This window comes from Salvelinus alpinus, chromosome 2 (genome assembly GCF_045679555.1).
Source record: "Salvelinus alpinus chromosome 2, SLU_Salpinus.1, whole genome shotgun sequence".
In the NCBI taxonomy this organism is placed as follows: domain Eukaryota; kingdom Metazoa; phylum Chordata; class Actinopteri; order Salmoniformes; family Salmonidae; genus Salvelinus; species Salvelinus alpinus.
This window is the reverse complement of record NC_092087.1, coordinates 116,905,339-116,925,740: the sequence shown is the minus strand read 5'-3', so window position 1 is coordinate 116,925,740 and position 20,402 is coordinate 116,905,339. Positions and strand designations below refer to the sequence as shown.

The 20,402-nt window shown below is 46.0% G+C and overlaps 1 protein-coding gene across 1 annotated transcript in view; it reads right to left on the bottom strand.

Moving 5' to 3' along the window:
• Positions 1–20,402, bottom strand: part of myo15ab (myosin XVAb) — a 216,512-nt gene that overhangs the window by 102,859 nt on the left and 93,251 nt on the right. The window contains exon 36 of the mRNA XM_071347544.1: positions 14,906–14,978. Coding sequence (XP_071203645.1) covers positions 14,906–14,978 — 73 coding nt within the window. The remainder of the gene's footprint in view (positions 1–14,905; positions 14,979–20,402) is intronic.

Sequence of the window (20,402 nt, the reverse complement as noted above, 5' to 3'; positions counted from 1 at the left end):
GAATGGTAGCAGGACACCACTAACTAAACAACCCCTTGATCTCAGAGCAGGTGAATGGTAGCAGGACACCACTAACTAAACAACCCCTTGATCTCAGAGCAGGTGAATGGTAGCAGGACACTAACTAAACAACCCCTTGATCTCAGAGCAGGTGAATGGTAGCAGGACACTAACTAAACAACCCCTTGATCTCAGAGCAGGTGAATGGTAGCAGGACACCACTAACTAAACAACCCCTTGATCTCAGAGCAGGTGAATGGTAGCAGGACACTAACTAAACAACCCCTTGATCTCAGAGCAGGTGAATGGTAGCAGGACACTAACTAAACAACCCCTTGATCTCAGAGCAGGTGAATGGTAGCAGGACACCACTAACTAAACAACCCCTTGATCTCAGAGCAGGTGAATGGTAGCAGGACACCACTAACTAAACAACCCCTTGATCTCAGAGCAGGTGAATGGTAGCAGGACACCACTAACTAAACAACCCCTAGATCTCAGAGCAGGTGAATGGTAGCAGGACACCACTAACTAAACAACCCCTTGATCTCAGAGCAGGTGGATGGTAGCAGGACACTAACTAAACAACCCCTTGATCTCAGAGCAGGTGAATGGTAACAGGACACTAACTAAACAACCCCTTGATCTCAGAGCAGGTGAATGGTAGCAGGACACCACTAACTAAACAACCCCTTGATCTCAGAGCAGGTGAATGGTAGCAGGACACCACTAACTAAACAACCCCTTGATCTCAGAGCAGGTGAATGGTAGCAGGACACCACTAACTAAACAACCCCTTGATCTCAGAGCAGGTGAATGGTAACAGGACACTAACTAAACAACCCCTTGATCTCAGAGCAGGTGAATGGTAGCAGGACACCACTAACTAAACAACCCCTTGATCTCAGAGCAGGTGAATGGTAGCAGGACACTAACTAAACAACCCCTTGATCTCAGAGCAGGTGAATGGTAGCAGGACACCACTAACTAAACAACCCCTTGATCTCAGAGCAGGTGAATGGTAGCAGGACACTAACTAAACAACCCCTTGATCTCAGAGCAGGTGAATGGTAGCAGGACACCACTAACTAAACAACCCCTTGATCTCAGAGCAGGTGAATGGTAGCAGGACACCACTAACTAAACAACCCCTTGATCTCAGAGCAGGTGAATGGTAGCAGGACACCACTAACTAAACAACCCCTTGATCTCAGAGCAGGTGAATGGTAGCAGGACACCACTAACTAAACAACCCCTTGATCTCAGAGCAGGTGAATGGTAGCAGGACACCACTAACTAAACAACCCCTTGATCTCAGAGCAGGTGAATGGTAGCAGGACACTAACTAAACAACCCCTTGATCTCAGAGCAGGTGAATGGTAGCAGGACACTAACTAAACAACCCCTTGATCTCAGAGCAGGTGAATGGTAGCAGGACACTACTAACTAAACAACCCCTTGATCTCAGAGCAGGTGAATGGTAGCAGGACACCACTAACTAAACAAACCCTTGATCTCAGAGCTGGTGAATGGTAGCAGGACACCACTAACTAAACAACCCCTTGATCTCAGAGCAGGTGAATGGTAGCAGGACACTAACTAAACAACCCCTTGATCTCAGAGCAGGTGAATGGTAGCAGGACACCACTAACTAAACAACTCCTTGATATCAGAGCAGGTGAATGGTAGCAGGACACCACTAACTAAACAACCCCTTGATCTCAGAGCAGGTGAATGGTAACAGGACACCACTAACTAAACAACTCCTTGATCTCAGAGCAGGTGAATGGTAGCAGGACACCACTAACTAAACAACCCCTTGATCTCAGAGCAGGTGAATGGTAGCAGGACACTAACTAAACAACCCCTTGATCTCAGAGCAGGTGAATGGTAGCAGGACACTAACTAAACAACCCCTTGATCTCAGAGCCGGTGAATGGTAGCAGGACACCACTAACTAAACAACCCCTTGATCTCAGAGCAGGTGAATGGTAGCAGGACACCACTAACTAAACAACCCCTTGATCTCAGAGCAGGTGAATGGTAGCAGGACACTAACTAAACAACCCCTTGATCTCAGAGCAGGTGAATGGTAGCAGGACACTAACTAAACAACCCCTTGATCTCAGAGCAGGTGAATGGTAGCAGGACACCACTAACTAAACAACCCCTTGATCTCAGAGCAGGTGAATGGTAGCAGGACACCACTAACTAAACAACCCCTTGATCTCAGAGCAGGTGAATGGTAGCAGGACACCACTAACTAAACAACCCCTTGATCTCAGAGCAGGTGAATGGTAACAGGACACCACTAACTAAACAACCCCTTGATCTCAGAGCAGGTGAATGGTAGCAGGACACCACTAACTAAACAACCCCTTGATCTCAGAGCAGGTGAATGGTAGCAGGACACTAACTAAACAACCCCTTGATCTCAGAGCAGGTGAATGGTAGCAGGACACTAACTAAACAACCCCTTGATCTCAGAGCAGGTGAATGGTAGCAGGACACCACTAACTAAACAACCCCTTGATCTCAGAGCAGGTGAATGGTAGCAGGACACTAACTAAACAACCCCTTGATCTCAGAGCAGGTGAATGGTAGCAGGACACTAACTAAACAACCCCTTGATCTCAGAGCAGGTGAATGGTAGCAGGACACTAACTAAACAACCCCTTGATCTCAGAGCAGGTGAATGGTAGCAGGACACCACTAACTAAACAACCCCTTGATCTCAGAGCAGGTGAATGGTAGCAGGACACTAACTAAACAACCCCTTGATCTCAGAGCAGGTGAATGGTAGCAGGACACTAACTAAACAACCCCTTGATCTCAGAGCCGGTGAATGGTAGCAGGACACTAACTAAACAACCCCTTGATCTCAGAGCAGGTGAATGGTAGCAGGACACTAACTAAACAACCCCTTGATCTCAGAGCAGGTGAATGGTAGCAGGACACCACTAACTAAACAACCCCTTGATCTCAGAGCAGGTGAATGGTAGCAGGACACCACTAACTAAACAACCCCTTGATCTCAGAGCAGGTGAATGGTAGCAGGACACTAACTAAACAACCCCTTGATCTCAGAGCAGGTGAATGGTAGCAGGACACCACTAACTAAACAACCCCTTGATCTCAGAGCAGGTGAATGGTAGCAGGACACCACTAACTAAACAACCCCTTGATCTCAGAGCAGGTGAATGGTAGCAGGACACTAACTAAACAACCCCTTGATCTCAGAGCAGGTGAATGGTAGCAGGACACTAACTAAACAACCCCTTGATCTCAGAGCAGGTGAATGGTAGCAGGACACCACTAACTAAACAACCCCTTGATCTCAGAGCAGGTGAATGGTAACAGGACACCACTAACTAAACAACCCCTTGATCTCAGAGCAGGTGAATGGTAGCAGGACACTAACTAAACAACCCCTTGATCTCAGAGCAGGTGAATGGTAACAGGACACCACTAACTAAACAACCCCTTGATCTCAGAGCAGGTGAATGGTAGCAGGACACTAACTAAACAACCCCTTGATCTCAGAGCAGGTGAATGGTAGCAGGACACCACTAACTAAACAACCCCTTGATCTCAGAGCAGGTGAATGGTAGCAGGACACTACTAAACAACCCCTTGATCTCAGAGGAGGTGAATGGTAGCAGGACACTAACTAAACAACCCCTTGATCTCAGAGCAGGTGAATGGTAGCAGGACACCACTAACTAAACAACCCCTTGATCTCAGAGCAGGTGAATGGTAGCAGGACACCACTAAACAACCCCTTGATCTCAGAGCAGGTGAATGGTAGCAGGACACTACTAACTAAACAACCCCTTGATCTCAGAGCAGGTGAATGGTAGCAGGACACTAACTAAACAACCCCTTGATCTCAGAGCAGGTGAATGGTAGCAGGACACCACTAACTAAACAACCCCTTGATCTCAGAGCAGGTGAATGGTAGCAGGACACCACTAACTAAACAACCCCTTGATCTCAGAGCAGGTGAATGGTAGCAGGACACCACTAACTAAACAACCCCTTGATCTCAGAGCAGGTGAATGGTAGCAGGACACCACTAACTAAACAACCCCTTGATCTCAGAGCAGGTGAATGGTAACAGGACACTAACTAAACAACCCCTTGATCTCAGAGCAGGTGAATGGTAGCAGGACACCACTAACTAAACAACCCCTTGATCTCAGAGCAGGTGAATGGTAGCAGGACACCACTAACTAAACAACCCCTTGATCTCAGAGCAGGTGAATGGTAGCAGGACACCACTAACTAAACAACCCCTTGATCTCAGAGCAGGTGAATGGTAACAGGACACTAACTAAACAACCCCTTGATCTCAGAGCAGGTGAATGGTAGCAGGACACCACTAACTAAACAACCCCTTGATCTCAGAGCAGGTGAATGGTAGCAGGACACTAACTAAACAACCCCTTGATCTCAGAGCAGGTGAATGGTAGCAGGACACCACTAACTAAACAACCCCTTGATCTCAGAGCAGGTGAATGGTAGCAGGACACTAACTAAACAACCCCTTGATCTCAGAGCAGGTGAATGGTAGCAGGACACCACTAACTAAACAACCCCTTGATCTCAGAGCAGGTGAATGGTAGCAGGACACCACTAACTAAACAACCCCTTGATCTCAGAGCAGGTGAATGGTAGCAGGACACCACTAACTAAACAACCCCTTGATCTCAGAGCAGGTGAATGGTAGCAGGACACCACTAACTAAACAACCCCTTGATCTCAGAGCAGGTGAATGGTAGCAGGACACCACTAACTAAACAACCCCTTGATCTCAGAGCAGGTGAATGGTAGCAGGACACTAACTAAACAACCCCTTGATCTCAGAGCAGGTGAATGGTAGCAGGACACTAACTAAACAACCCCTTGATCTCAGAGCAGGTGAATGGTAGCAGGACACTACTAACTAAACAACCCCTTGATCTCAGAGCAGGTGAATGGTAGCAGGACACCACTAACTAAACAAACCCTTGATCTCAGAGCAGGTGAATGGTAGCAGGACACTAACTAAACAACCCCTTGATCTCAGAGCAGGTGAATGGTAGCAGGACACTAACTAAACAACCCCTTGATCTCAGAGCCGGTGAATGGTAGCAGGACACCACTAACTAAACAACCCCTTGATCTCAGAGCAGGTGAATGGTAGCAGGACACCACTAACTAAACAACCCCTTGATCTCAGAGCAGGTGAATGGTAGCAGGACACTAACTAAACAACCCCTTGATCTCAGAGCAGGTGAATGGTAGCAGGACACTAACTAAACAACCCCTTGATCTCAGAGCAGGTGAATGGTAGCAGGACACCACTAACTAAACAACCCCTTGATCTCAGAGCAGGTGAATGGTAGCAGGACACCACTAACTAAACAACCCCTTGATCTCAGAGCAGGTGAATGGTAGCAGGACACCACTAACTAAACAACCCCTTGATCTCAGAGCAGGTGAATGGTAACAGGACACCACTAACTAAACAACCCCTTGATCTCAGAGCAGGTGAATGGTAGCAGGACACCACTAACTAAACAACCCCTTGATCTCAGAGCAGGTGAATGGTAGCAGGACACTAACTAAACAACCCCTTGATCTCAGAGCAGGTGAATGGTAGCAGGACACTAACTAAACAACCCCTTGATCTCAGAGCAGGTGAATGGTAGCAGGACACCACTAACTAAACAACCCCTTGATCTCAGAGCAGGTGAATGGTAGCAGGACACTAACTAAACAACCCCTTGATCTCAGAGCAGGTGAATGGTAGCAGGACACTAACTAAACAACCCCTTGATCTCAGAGCAGGTGAATGGTAGCAGGACACTAACTAAACAACCCCTTGATCTCAGAGCAGGTGAATGGTAGCAGGACACCACTAACTAAACAACCCCTTGATCTCAGAGCAGGTGAATGGTAGCAGGACACTAACTAAACAACCCCTTGATCTCAGAGCAGGTGAATGGTAGCAGGACACTAACTAAACAACCCCTTGATCTCAGAGCCGGTGAATGGTAGCAGGACACTAACTAAACAACCCCTTGATCTCAGAGCAGGTGAATGGTAGCAGGACACTAACTAAACAACCCCTTGATCTCAGAGCAGGTGAATGGTAGCAGGACACCACTAACTAAACAACCCCTTGATCTCAGAGCAGGTGAATGGTAGCAGGACACCACTAACTAAACAACCCCTTGATCTCAGAGCAGGTGAATGGTAGCAGGACACTAACTAAACAACCCCTTGATCTCAGAGCAGGTGAATGGTAGCAGGACACCACTAACTAAACAACCCCTTGATCTCAGAGCAGGTGAATGGTAGCAGGACACCACTAACTAAACAACCCCTTGATCTCAGAGCAGGTGAATGGTAGCAGGACACTAACTAAACAACCCCTTGATCTCAGAGCAGGTGAATGGTAGCAGGACACTAACTAAACAACCCCTTGATCTCAGAGCAGGTGAATGGTAGCAGGACACCACTAACTAAACAACCCCTTGATCTCAGAGCAGGTGAATGGTAACAGGACACCACTAACTAAACAACCCCTTGATCTCAGAGCAGGTGAATGGTAGCAGGACACTAACTAAACAACCCCTTGATCTCAGAGCAGGTGAATGGTAACAGGACACCACTAACTAAACAACCCCTTGATCTCAGAGCAGGTGAATGGTAGCAGGACACTAACTAAACAACCCCTTGATCTCAGAGCAGGTGAATGGTAGCAGGACACCACTAACTAAACAACCCCTTGATCTCAGAGCAGGTGAATGGTAGCAGGACACTACTAAACAACCCCTTGATCTCAGAGGAGGTGAATGGTAGCAGGACACTAACTAAACAACCCCTTGATCTCAGAGCAGGTGAATGGTAGCAGGACACCACTAACTAAACAACCCCTTGATCTCAGAGCAGGTGAATGGTAGCAGGACACCACTAAACAACCCCTTGATCTCAGAGCAGGTGAATGGTAGCAGGACACTACTAACTAAACAACCCCTTGATCTCAGAGCAGGTGAATGGTAGCAGGACACTAACTAAACAACCCCTTGATCTCAGAGCAGGTGAATGGTAGCAGGACACCACTAACTAAACAACCCCTTGATCTCAGAGCAGGTGAATGGTAGCAGGACACCACTAACTAAACAACCCCTTGATCTCAGAGCAGGTGAATGGTAGCAGGACACTAACTAAACAACCCCTTGATCTCAGAGCAGGTGAATGGTAGCAGGACACTAACTAAACAACCCCTTGATCTCAGAGCAGGTGAATGGTAGCAGGACACTAACTAAACAACCCCTTGATCTCAGAGCAGGTGAATGGTAGCAGGACACCACTAACTAAACAACCCCTTGATCTCAGAGCAGGTGAATGGTAGCAGGACACTAACTAAACAACCCCTTGATCTCAGAGCAGGTGAATGGTAGCAGGACACTAACTAAACAACCCCTTGATCTCAGAGCCGGTGAATGGTAGCAGGACACTAACTAAACAACCCCTTGATCTCAGAGCAGGTGAATGGTAGCAGGACACTAACTAAACAACCCCTTGATCTCAGAGCAGGTGAATGGTAGCAGGACACCACTAACTAAACAACCCCTTGATCTCAGAGCAGGTGAATGGTAGCAGGACACCACTAACTAAACAACCCCTTGATCTCAGAGCAGGTGAATGGTAGCAGGACACTAACTAAACAACCCCTTGATCTCAGAGCAGGTGAATGGTAGCAGGACACCACTAACTAAACAACCCCTTGATCTCAGAGCAGGTGAATGGTAGCAGGACACCACTAACTAAACAACCCCTTGATCTCAGAGCAGGTGAATGGTAGCAGGACACTAACTAAACAACCCCTTGATCTCAGAGCAGGTGAATGGTAGCAGGACACTAACTAAACAACCCCTTGATCTCAGAGCAGGTGAATGGTAGCAGGACACCACTAACTAAACAACCCCTTGATCTCAGAGCAGGTGAATGGTAACAGGACACCACTAACTAAACAACCCCTTGATCTCAGAGCAGGTGAATGGTAGCAGGACACTAACTAAACAACCCCTTGATCTCAGAGCAGGTGAATGGTAACAGGACACCACTAACTAAACAACCCCTTGATCTCAGAGCAGGTGAATGGTAGCAGGACACTAACTAAACAACCCCTTGATCTCAGAGCAGGTGAATGGTAGCAGGACACCACTAACTAAACAACCCCTTGATCTCAGAGCAGGTGAATGGTAGCAGGACACTACTAAACAACCCCTTGATCTCAGAGGAGGTGAATGGTAGCAGGACACTAACTAAACAACCCCTTGATCTCAGAGCAGGTGAATGGTAGCAGGACACCACTAACTAAACAACCCCTTGATCTCAGAGCAGGTGAATGGTAGCAGGACACCACTAAACAACCCCTTGATCTCAGAGCAGGTGAATGGTAGCAGGACACTACTAACTAAACAACCCCTTGATCTCAGAGCAGGTGAATGGTAGCAGGACACTAACTAAACAACCCCTTGATCTCAGAGCAGGTGAATGGTAGCAGGACACCACTAACTAAACAACCCCTTGATCTCAGAGCAGGTGGCTGGTAGCAGGACACTAACTAAACAACCCCTTGATCTCAGAGCAGGTGAATGGTAGCAGCACACCACTAACTAAACAACCCCTTGATCTCAGAGCAGGTGAATGGTAGCAGGACACTACTAACTAAACAACCCCTTGATCTCAGAGCAGGTGAATGGTAGCAGGACACCACTAACTAAACAACCCCTTGATCTCAGAGCAGGTGAATGGTAGCAGGACACTAACTAAACAACCCCTTGATCTCAGAGCAGGTGAATGGTAGCAGGACACCACTAACTAAACAACCCCTTGATCTCAGAGCAGGTGAATGGTAGCAGGACACCACTAACTAAACAACCCCTTGATCTCAGAGCAGGTGAATGGTAGCAGGACACTAACTAAACAACCCCTTGATCTCAGAGCAGGTGAATGGTAGCAGGACACTAACTAAACAACCCCTTGATCTCAGAGCAGGTGAATGGTAGCAGGACACCACTAACTAAACAACCCCTTGATCTCAGAGCAGGTGAATGGTAGCAGGACACTAACTAAACAACCCCTTGATCTCAGAGCAGGTGAATGGTAGCAGGACACTAACTAAACAACCCCTTGATCTCAGAGCAGGTGAATGGTAGCAGGACACTAACTAAACAACCCCTTGATCTCAGAGCAGGTGAATGGTAGCAGGACACCACTAACTAAACAACCCCTTGATCTCAGAGCAGGTGAATGGTAGCAGGACACTAACTAAACAACCCCTTGATCTCAGAGCAGGTGAATGGTAGCAGGACACTAACTAAACAACCCCTTGATCTCAGAGCCGGTGAATGGTAGCAGGACACTAACTAAACAACCCCTTGATCTCAGAGCAGGTGAATGGTAGCAGGACACTAACTAAACAACCCCTTGATCTCAGAGCAGGTGAATGGTAGCAGGACACCACTAACTAAACAACCCCTTGATCTCAGAGCAGGTGAATGGTAGCAGGACACCACTAACTAAACAACCCCTTGATCTCAGAGCAGGTGAATGGTAGCAGGACACTAACTAAACAACCCCTTGATCTCAGAGCAGGTGAATGGTAGCAGGACACCACTAACTAAACAACCCCTTGATCTCAGAGCAGGTGAATGGTAGCAGGACACCACTAACTAAACAACCCCTTGATCTCAGAGCAGGTGAATGGTAGCAGGACACTAACTAAACAACCCCTTGATCTCAGAGCAGGTGAATGGTAGCAGGACACTAACTAAACAACCCCTTGATCTCAGAGCAGGTGAATGGTAGCAGGACACCACTAACTAAACAACCCCTTGATCTCAGAGCAGGTGAATGGTAACAGGACACCACTAACTAAACAACCCCTTGATCTCAGAGCAGGTGAATGGTAGCAGGACACTAACTAAACAACCCCTTGATCTCAGAGCAGGTGAATGGTAACAGGACACCACTAACTAAACAACCCCTTGATCTCAGAGCAGGTGAATGGTAGCAGGACACTAACTAAACAACCCCTTGATCTCAGAGCAGGTGAATGGTAGCAGGACACCACTAACTAAACAACCCCTTGATCTCAGAGCAGGTGAATGGTAGCAGGACACTACTAAACAACCCCTTGATCTCAGAGGAGGTGAATGGTAGCAGGACACTAACTAAACAACCCCTTGATCTCAGAGCAGGTGAATGGTAGCAGGACACCACTAACTAAACAACCCCTTGATCTCAGAGCAGGTGAATGGTAGCAGGACACCACTAAACAACCCCTTGATCTCAGAGCAGGTGAATGGTAGCAGGACACTACTAACTAAACAACCCCTTGATCTCAGAGCAGGTGAATGGTAGCAGGACACTAACTAAACAACCCCTTGATCTCAGAGCAGGTGAATGGTAGCAGGACACCACTAACTAAACAACCCCTTGATCTCAGAGCAGGTGGCTGGTAGCAGGACACTAACTAAACAACCCCTTGATCTCAGAGCAGGTGAATGGTAGCAGCACACCACTAACTAAACAACCCCTTGATCTCAGAGCAGGTGAATGGTAGCAGGACACTACTAACTAAACAACCCCTTGATCTCAGAGCAGGTGAATGGTAGCAGGACACCACTAACTAAACAACCCCTTGATCTCAGAGCAGGTGAATGGTAGCAGGACACTAACTAAACAACCCCTTGATCTCAGAGCAGGTGAATGGTAGCAGGACACCACTAACTAAACAACCCCTTGATCTCAGAGCAGGTGAATGGTAGCAGGACACCACTAACTAAACAACCCCTTGATCTCAGAGCAGGTGAATGGTAGCAGGACACTAACTAAACAACCCCTTGATCTCAGAGCAGGTGAATGGTAGCAGGACACTAACTAAACAACCCCTTGATCTCAGAGCAGGTGAATGGTAGCAGGACACCACTAACTAAACAACCCCTTGATCTCAGAGCAGGTGAATGGTAGCAGGACACTAACTAAACAACCCCTTGATCTCAGAGCAGGTGAATGGTAGCAGGACACTAACTAAACAACCCCTTGATCTCAGAGCAGGTGAATGGTAGCAGGACACTAACTAAACAACCCCTTGATCTCAGAGCAGGTGAATGGTAGCAGGACACTAACTAAACAACCCCTTGATCTCAGAGCAGGTGAATGGTAGCAGGACACCACTAACTAAACAACCCCTTGATCTCAGAGCAGGTGAATGGTAGCAGGACACTAACTAAACAACCCCTTGATCTCAGAGCAGGTGAATGGTAGCAGGACACCACTAACTAAACAACCCCTTGATCTCAGAGCAGGTGAATGGTAGCAGGACACTAACTAAACAACCCCTTGATCTCAGAGCAGGTGAATGGTAGCAGGACACTAACTAAACAACCCCTTGATCTCAGAGCAGGTGAATGGTAGCAGGACACCACTAACTAAACAACCCCTTGATCACAGAGCAGGTGAATGGTAGCAGGACACTAACTAAACAACCCCTTGATCTCAGAGCAGGTGAATGGTAGCAGGACACCACTAACTAAACAACCCCTTGATCTCAGAGCAGGTGAATGGTAGCAGGACACCACTAACTAAACAACCCCTAGATCTCAGAGCAGGTGAATGGTAGCAGGACACTAACTAAACAACCCCTTGATCTCAGAGCAGGTGAATGGTCACAGGACACCACTAACTAAACAACCCCTTGATCTCAGAGCAGGTGAATGGTAGCAGGACACCACTAACTAAACAACCCCTTGATCTCAGAGCAGGTGAATGGTAGCAGGACACCACTAACTAAACAACCCCTTGATCTCAGAGCAGGTGAATGGTAGCAGGACACTAACTAAACAACCCCTTGATCTCAGAGCAGGTGAATGGTAGCAGGACACCACTAACTAAACAACCCCTTGATCTCAGAGCAGGTGAATGGTAGCAGGACACCACTAACTAAACAACCCCTTGATCTCAGAGCAGGTGAATGGTAGCAGGACACCACTAACTAAACAACCCCTTGATCTCAGAGCAGGTGAATGGTAGCAGGACACCACTAACTAAACAACCCCTTGATCTCAGAGCAGGTGAATGGTAGCAGGACACTAACTAAACAACCCCTTGATCTCAGAGCAGGTGAATGGTAGCAGGACACCACTAACTAAACAACCCCTTGATCTCAGAGCAGGTGAATGGTAGCAGGACACCACTAACTAAACAACCCCTTGATCTCAGAGCAGGTGAATGGTAGCAGGACACTAACTAAACAACCCCTTGATCTCAGAGCAGGTGAATGGTAGCAGGACACTAACTAAACAACCCCTTGATCTCAGAGCAGGTGAATGGTAGCAGGACACTAACTAAACAACCCCTTGATCTCAGAGCAGGTGAATGGTAGCAGGACACCACTAACTAAACAACCCCTTGATCTCAGAGCAGGTGAATGGTAGCAGGACACTAACTAAACAACCCCTTGATCTCAGAGCAGGTGAATGGTAGCAGGACACTAACTAAACAACCCCTTGATCTCAGAGCAGGTGAATGGTAGCAGGACACTAACTAAACAACCCCTTGATCTCAGAGCAGGTGAATGGTAGCAGGACACCACTAACTAAACAACCCCTTGATCTCAGAGCAGGTGAATGGTAGCAGGACACTAACTAAACAACCCCTTGATCTCAGAGCAGGTGAATGGTAGCAGGACACCACTAACTAAACAACCCCTTGATCTCAGAGCAGGTGAATGGTAGCAGGACACTAACTAAACAACCCCTTGATCTCAGAGCAGGTGAATGGTAGCAGGACACTAACTAAACAACCCCTTGATCTCAGAGCAGGTGAATGGTAGCAGGACACTAACTAAACAACCCCTTGATCTCAGAGCAGGTGAATGGTAGCAGGACACCACTAACTAAACAACCCCTTGATCACAGAGCAGGTGAATGGTAGCAGGACACTAACTAAACAACCCCTTGATCTCAGAGCAGGTGAATGGTAGCAGGACACCACTAACTAAACAACCCCTTGATCTCAGAGCAGGTGAATGGTAGCAGGACACCACTAACTAAACAACCCCTTGATCTCAGAGCAGGTGAATGGTAGCAGGACACCACTAACTAAACAACCCCTTGATCTCAGAGCAGGTGAATGGTAGCAGGACACCACTAACTAAACAACCCCTTGATCTCAGAGCAGGTGAATGGTCACAGGACACCACTAACTAAACAACCCCTTGATCTCAGAGCAGGTGAATGGTAGCAGGACACCACTAACTAAACAACCCCTTGATCTCAGAGCAGGTGAATGGTAGCAGGACACTAACTAAACAACCCCTTGATCTCAGAGCAGGTGAATGGTAGCAGGACACCACTAACTAAACAACCCCTTGATCTCAGAGCAGGTGAATGGTAGCAGGACACCACTAACTAAACAACCCCTTGATCTCAGAGCAGGTGAATGGTAGCAGGACACCACTAACTAAACAACCCCTTGATCTCAGAGCAGGTGAATGGTAGCAGGACACCACTAACTAAACATCCCCTTGATCTCAGAGCAGGTGAATGGTAGCAGGACACTAACTAAACAACCCCTTGATCTCAGAGCAGGTGAATGGTAGCAGGACACCACTAACTAAACAACCCCTTGATCTCAGAGCAGGTGAATGGTAGCAGGACACCACTAACTAAACAACCCCTTGATCTCAGAGCAGGTGAATGGTAGCAGGACACTAACTAAACAACCCCTTGATCTCAGAGCAGGTGAATGGTAGCAGGACACTAACTAAACAACCCCTTGATCTCAGAGCAGGTGAATGGTAGCAGGACACTAACTAAACAACCCCTTGATCTCAGAGCAGGTGAATGGTAGCAGGACACCACTAACTAAACAACCCCTTGATCTCAGAGCAGGTGAATGGTAGCAGGACACTAACTAAACAACCCCTTGATCTCAGAGCAGGTGAATGGTAGCAGGACACCACTAACTAAACAACCCCTTGATCTCAGAGCAGGTGAATGGTAACAGGACACCACTAACTAAACAACCCCTTGATCTCAGAGCAGGTGAATGGTAGCAGGACACCACTAACTAAACAACCCCTTGATCTCAGAGCAGGTGAATGGTAGCAGGACACTAACTAAACAACCCCTTGATCTCAGAGCAGGTGAATGGTAGCAGGACACTAACTAAACAACCCCTTGATCTCAGAGCAGGTGAATGGTAGCAGGACACCACTAACTAAACAACCCCTTGATCTCAGAGCAGGTGAATGGTAGCAGGACACCACTAACTAAACAACCCCTAGATCTCAGAGCAGGTGGATGGTAGCAGGACACCACTAACTAAACAACCCCTTGATCTCAGAGCAGGTGAATGGTAGCAGGACACTAACTAAACAACCCCTTGATCTCAGAGCAGGTGAATGGTAGCAGGACACTAACTAAACAACCCCTTGATCTCAGAGCAGGTGAATGGTAGCAGGACACCACTAACTAAACAACCCCTTGATCTCAGAGCAGGTGAATGGTAGCAGGACACCACTAACTAAACAACCCCTTGATCTCAGAGCAGGTGAATGGTAGCAGGACACCACTAACTAAACAACCCCTTGATCTCAGAGCAGGTGAATGGTAGCAGGACACCACTAACTAAACAACCCCTTGATCTCAGAGCAGGTGAATGGTAGCAGGACACCACTAACTAAACAACCCCTTGATCTCAGAGCAGGTGAATGGTAGCAGGACACCACTAACTAAACAACCCCTTGATCTCAGAGCAGGTGAATGGTAGCAGGACACCACTAACTAGGTACCACACACAGATATCTGTAACATGTCTGTAGCTGGTACCACACACTCACATGTGCTGTAAGACGTCTCTGGCCAGGACCTCTCCAGTGGTCCATGAGTGTAGTGGACACAGGAAGGACACACCTGAAATATGGGGGACATATTCATATTCATAGACATTAATAACCCTTCATAGACATTCATAACCATTCATAGACATTCAGAACCCTTCATAGACATTCAGAACCCTTCATAGACATTCAGAACCCTTCATATACATTCAGAACCCTTCATAGACATGCAGAACCCTTCAGAGACATTCAGAACCCTTCATATACATTCAGAACCCTTCATATACATTCAGAACCCTTCATAGACATGCAGAACACTACATAGACATTCATAACCCTTCATAGACATTCAGAACCCTTCATAGACATTTAGAACCCTTCATATACATTCAGAACCCTTCATAGACATTCATAACCCTTCATAGACATTCAGAACCCTTCATAGACATTCAGAACCCTTCATAGACATTCATAACCCTTCATAGATATTCAGAACCCTTCATAGACATTCAGAACCCTTCATAGACATTAATAACCCTTCATAGGCATTCAGAACCCTTCATAGGCATTAATAACCCTTCATTGACATTCAAACCCCTGCAAAGACAAGCATAACCCTTCATAGGCATTCAGAACCCTTCATAGACAAATACACTATAGACACAGATACAGATACATATACAGATACCGATACTACAGATACATATACTACAGATACTACAGATACAGATACAGATACTACAGATACAGACACAGATACAGACACAGATACAGATACAGACACTACAGATACAGACACAGATACAGACACTACAGATACAGACACTACAGATACAGATACAGATACCGATACAGACACTACAGATACAGATACAGATACAGACACTACAGATACAGATACAGACACAGATACAGATACTACAGATACAGACACTACAGATACAGATACAGACACTACAGATACAGACACTACAGATACAGATACAGATACAGATACAGACACTACAGATACAGATACAGATACAGATACAGATACTACAGATACAGATACAGATACAGATACACAGACACAGATACAGATACTACAGATACAGACACTACAGATACAGATACAGATACAGACACTACAGATACAGACACTACAGATACAGATACAGATACCGATACAGACACTACAGATACAGATACAGATACAGACACTACAGATACAGATACAGACACAGATACAGATACTACAGATACAGACACTACAGATACAGATACAGACACTACAGATACAGACACTACAGATACAGATACAGACAATACAGATACAGATACTACAGATACAGATACATATACTACAGATACAGATACTACAGATACAGATACAGACACTACATATACAGATACAGACACTACAGATACAGATACAGATACAGAAACTACAGATACAGATACAGATACAGATACAGATACAGACACTACAGATACAGATACAGACAATACAGATACAGATACTACAGATACAGATACATATACTACAGATACAGATACTACAGATACAGATACAGACACTACAGATACAGATACAGACACTACAGATACAGAGACAGATACAGAAACTACAGATACAGATACAGATACAGATACAGACACAGATACAGATACAGATACAGACACTACAGATACATATACTACATATACAGATACAGATACTACAGATACAGATACAGATACTACAGATACAGATACTACAGATACAGATACAGATGCAGACACTACAGAAACAGATACAGATACAGACACTACAGATACAGATACAGATACATATACAGACACTAAAGACACAGACACTACAGATACAGACACTACAGATACAGATACAGATACTACAGATACAGACACTACAGATACAGATACAGACACTACAGATACAGATACAGATACAGATACTACAGATACAGATACAGACTACAGATACAGATACAGATACAGACACTACAGATACAGATACAGACACTACAGATACAGATACAGATACAGACATTACAGATACAGATACAGACACTACAGATACAGATACTACAGATGCAGATACAGACACTACAGATACAGATACAGATACTACAGATACAGATACAGACACTACAGATACAGATACAGACACTACAGATACAGATACAGATACTACAGATACAGATACAGACACTAAAGATACAGATACAGATACAGACACTACAGATACAGATACAGACACTACAGATACAGATATACAGCGTTCCTCTCTGAGTTTCCTGAATTCCTATCAGACCTTGTAGTCATAGCAGATCATATTCTAATTTTTGGTGATTTTAATATTCACATGGAGAAGTCCACAGACCCACTCCAAAAGTCTTTCGGAGCCATCATCGACTCAGTGGGTTTTGTCCAACATGTCTCTGGACCTACTCACTGCCACAGTCATACTCTGGACCTAGTTTTGTCCCATGGAATAAATGTTGTAGATCTTAATGTTTTTCCACATAATCCTGGACTATCGGACCACCATTTTATTACGTTTGCAATCGCAACAAATAATCTGCTCAGACCCCAACCAAGGAGCATCAAAAGTCGTGCTATAAATTCTCAGACAACACAAAAATTCCTTGATGCCCTTCCAGACTCCTTCTGCCTACCCAAGGACATCAGAGGACAAAAATCAGTTAACCACCTAACTGAGGAACTCAATTTAACCTTGCGCAATACCCTAGATGCAGTTGCACCCCTAAAAACGAAAAACATTTGTCATAAGAAACTAGCTCCCTGGTATACAGAAAATACCCGAGCTTTGAAGCAAGCTTCCAGGAAATTGGAACGGAAATGGCGCCACACCAAACTGGAAGTCTTCCGACTAGCTTGGAAAGACAGTATCGTGCAGTACCGAAGAGCCCTCACTGCTGCTCGATCATCCTACTTTTCCAACTTAATCGAGGAAAATAAGAACAATCCAAAATTTCTTTTTGATACTGTTGCGAAACTAACTAAAAAGCAGCATTCCCCAAGAGAGGATGGCTTTCACTTCAGCAGTAATAAATTCATGAACTTCTTTGAGGAAAAGATCATGACCATTAGAAAGCAAATTACGGACTCCTCTTTGAATCTGCGTATTCCTCCAGGGCTTAGCTGTCCTGGATCCGCACAGCTCTGCGAGGGCCTGGGATCGGGAGAGACACTTAAGTGTTTTAGTACTATATCTCTTGACACAATGATGAAAATAATCATGGCCTCTAAACCTTCAAGCTGCATACTGGATCCTATTCCTACTAAACTGCTGAAGGAGCTGCTTCCTGTGCTTGGCCCTCCTATGTTGAACATAATAAACAGCTCTCTATCCACCGGATGTGTACCAGACTCACTAAAAGTGGCAGTGATAAAGCCTCTCTTGAAAAAGCCAAACCTTGACCCGGAAAATATAAAAAACTATCGGCCTATATCGAATCTTCCATTCCTCTCAAAAATTTTAGAAAAAGCTGTTGCGCAGCAACTCACTGCCTTTCTGAAGACAAACAATGTATACGAAATGCTTCAGTCTGGTTTTAGACCCCATCATAGCACTGAGACTGCACTTGTGAAGGTGGTAAATGACCTTTTAATGGCGTCAGACCGAGGCTCTGCATCTGTCCTCGTGCTACTAGACCTTAGTGCTGCCTTTGACACCATCGATCACCATATTCTTTTGGAGAGACTGGAAACCCAAATTGGTCTACACGGACAAGTTCTGGCCTGGTTTAGATCTTACCTGTCGGAAAGATATCAGTTTGTCTCTGTGAATGGTCTGTCCTCTGACAAATCAACTGTACATTTCGGTGTTCCTCAAGGTTCCGTTTTAGGACCACTATTGTTTTCACTATATATTTTACCTCTTGGGGATGTTATTCGAAAACATAATGTTAACTTTCACTGCTATGCGGATGACACACAGCTGTACATTTCAATGAAACATGGTGAAGCCCCAAAATTGCCCTCGCTAGAAGCCTGTGTTTCAGACATAAGGAAGTGGATGGCTGACAACTTTCTACTTTTAAACTCGGACAAAACAGAGATGCTTGTTCTAGGTCCCAAGAAACAAAGAGATCTTCTGTTAAATCTGACAATTCATCTTGATGGTTGTAAAGTCGTCTCAAATAAAACTGTGAAGGACCTCGGCGTTACTCTTGACCCTGATCTCTCTTTTGACGAACATATCAAGACTGTTTCAAGGACAGCTTTTTTCCATCTACGTAACATTGCAAAAATCAGAAATTTTCTGTCCAAAAATGATGCAGAAAAATTAATCCATGCATTTGTTACTTCTAGGTTAGACTACTGCAATGCTCTACTTTCCGGCTACCCGGATAAAGCACTAAATAAACTTCAGTTAGTGCTAAATACGGCTGCTAGAATCCTGACTAGAACCAAGAAATTTGATCATATTACTCCAGTGCTAGCTTCCCTACACTGGCTTCCTGTTAAGGCAAGGGCTGATTTCAAGGTTTTACTGTTAACCTATAAAGCGTTATATGGGCTTGCTCCTACCTATCTTTCCGAGTTGGTCCTGCCGTACATACCAATACGTACGCTACGGTCACAAGACGCAGGCCTCCTAATTGTCCCTAGAATTTCTAAGCAAACAGCGGGAGGCAGGGCTTTCTCCTATAGATCTCCATTTTTATGGAACAGTCTGCCTACCCATGTGAGAGACGCAGACTCGGTCTCAACCTTTAAGTCTTTACTGAAGACTTATCTCTTCAGTAGGTCATATGGTTGAGTGTAGTCTGGCCCAGGAGTGTGAAGGTGAACGGAAAGGCTCTGGAGCAACGAACCGCCCTTGCTGTCTCTGCCAGGCCGGTTCCCCTCTCTCCACTGGGATTCTCTGCCTCTAACCCTGTTACAGGGGCTGAGTCACTGGCTTGCTGGTGCTCTTTCATGCCGTCCCTAGGAGGGGTGCATCACTTGAGTGGGTTGAGTTACTGACGTGATCTTCCTGTCTGGGTTGGCGCCCCCCCCTTGGTTTGTGCTGTGGTGGAGACCTTTGTGGGTTATACTCGGCCTTGTCTCCGGATTGTAATGTTGGTGGTTGAGGATTTCCCTCTAGTGGTGCGGGGGCTGTGCTTTGGCAAAGTGGGTGGGGTTATATCCTTCCTGTTTGGCCCTGTCCGGGGGTTTCTTCGGATGGGGCCACAGTGTCTCCTGACCGCTCCTGTCTCAGCCTCCAGTATTTATGCTGCAGTAGTTTATGTGTCGGGGGGCTAGGGTCAGTTGGTTACCTGGAGTACTTCTCCTGTCTTATCCAGTGTCCTGTGTGAATTTAAGTATGCTCTCTCTAATTCTCTCGTTCTCTCTTTCTCTCTGAGAACCTGAGCCCTAGGACCATACGTCAGGACTACCGGGCATGATGACACCTTGCTGTCCCCAGTCCGCCTGGCCTTGCTGCTATTCCAGTTTCAACTGTTCTGCCTGCGGTTACGGAACCCCTACCTGTCCCAGACCTGCTGTT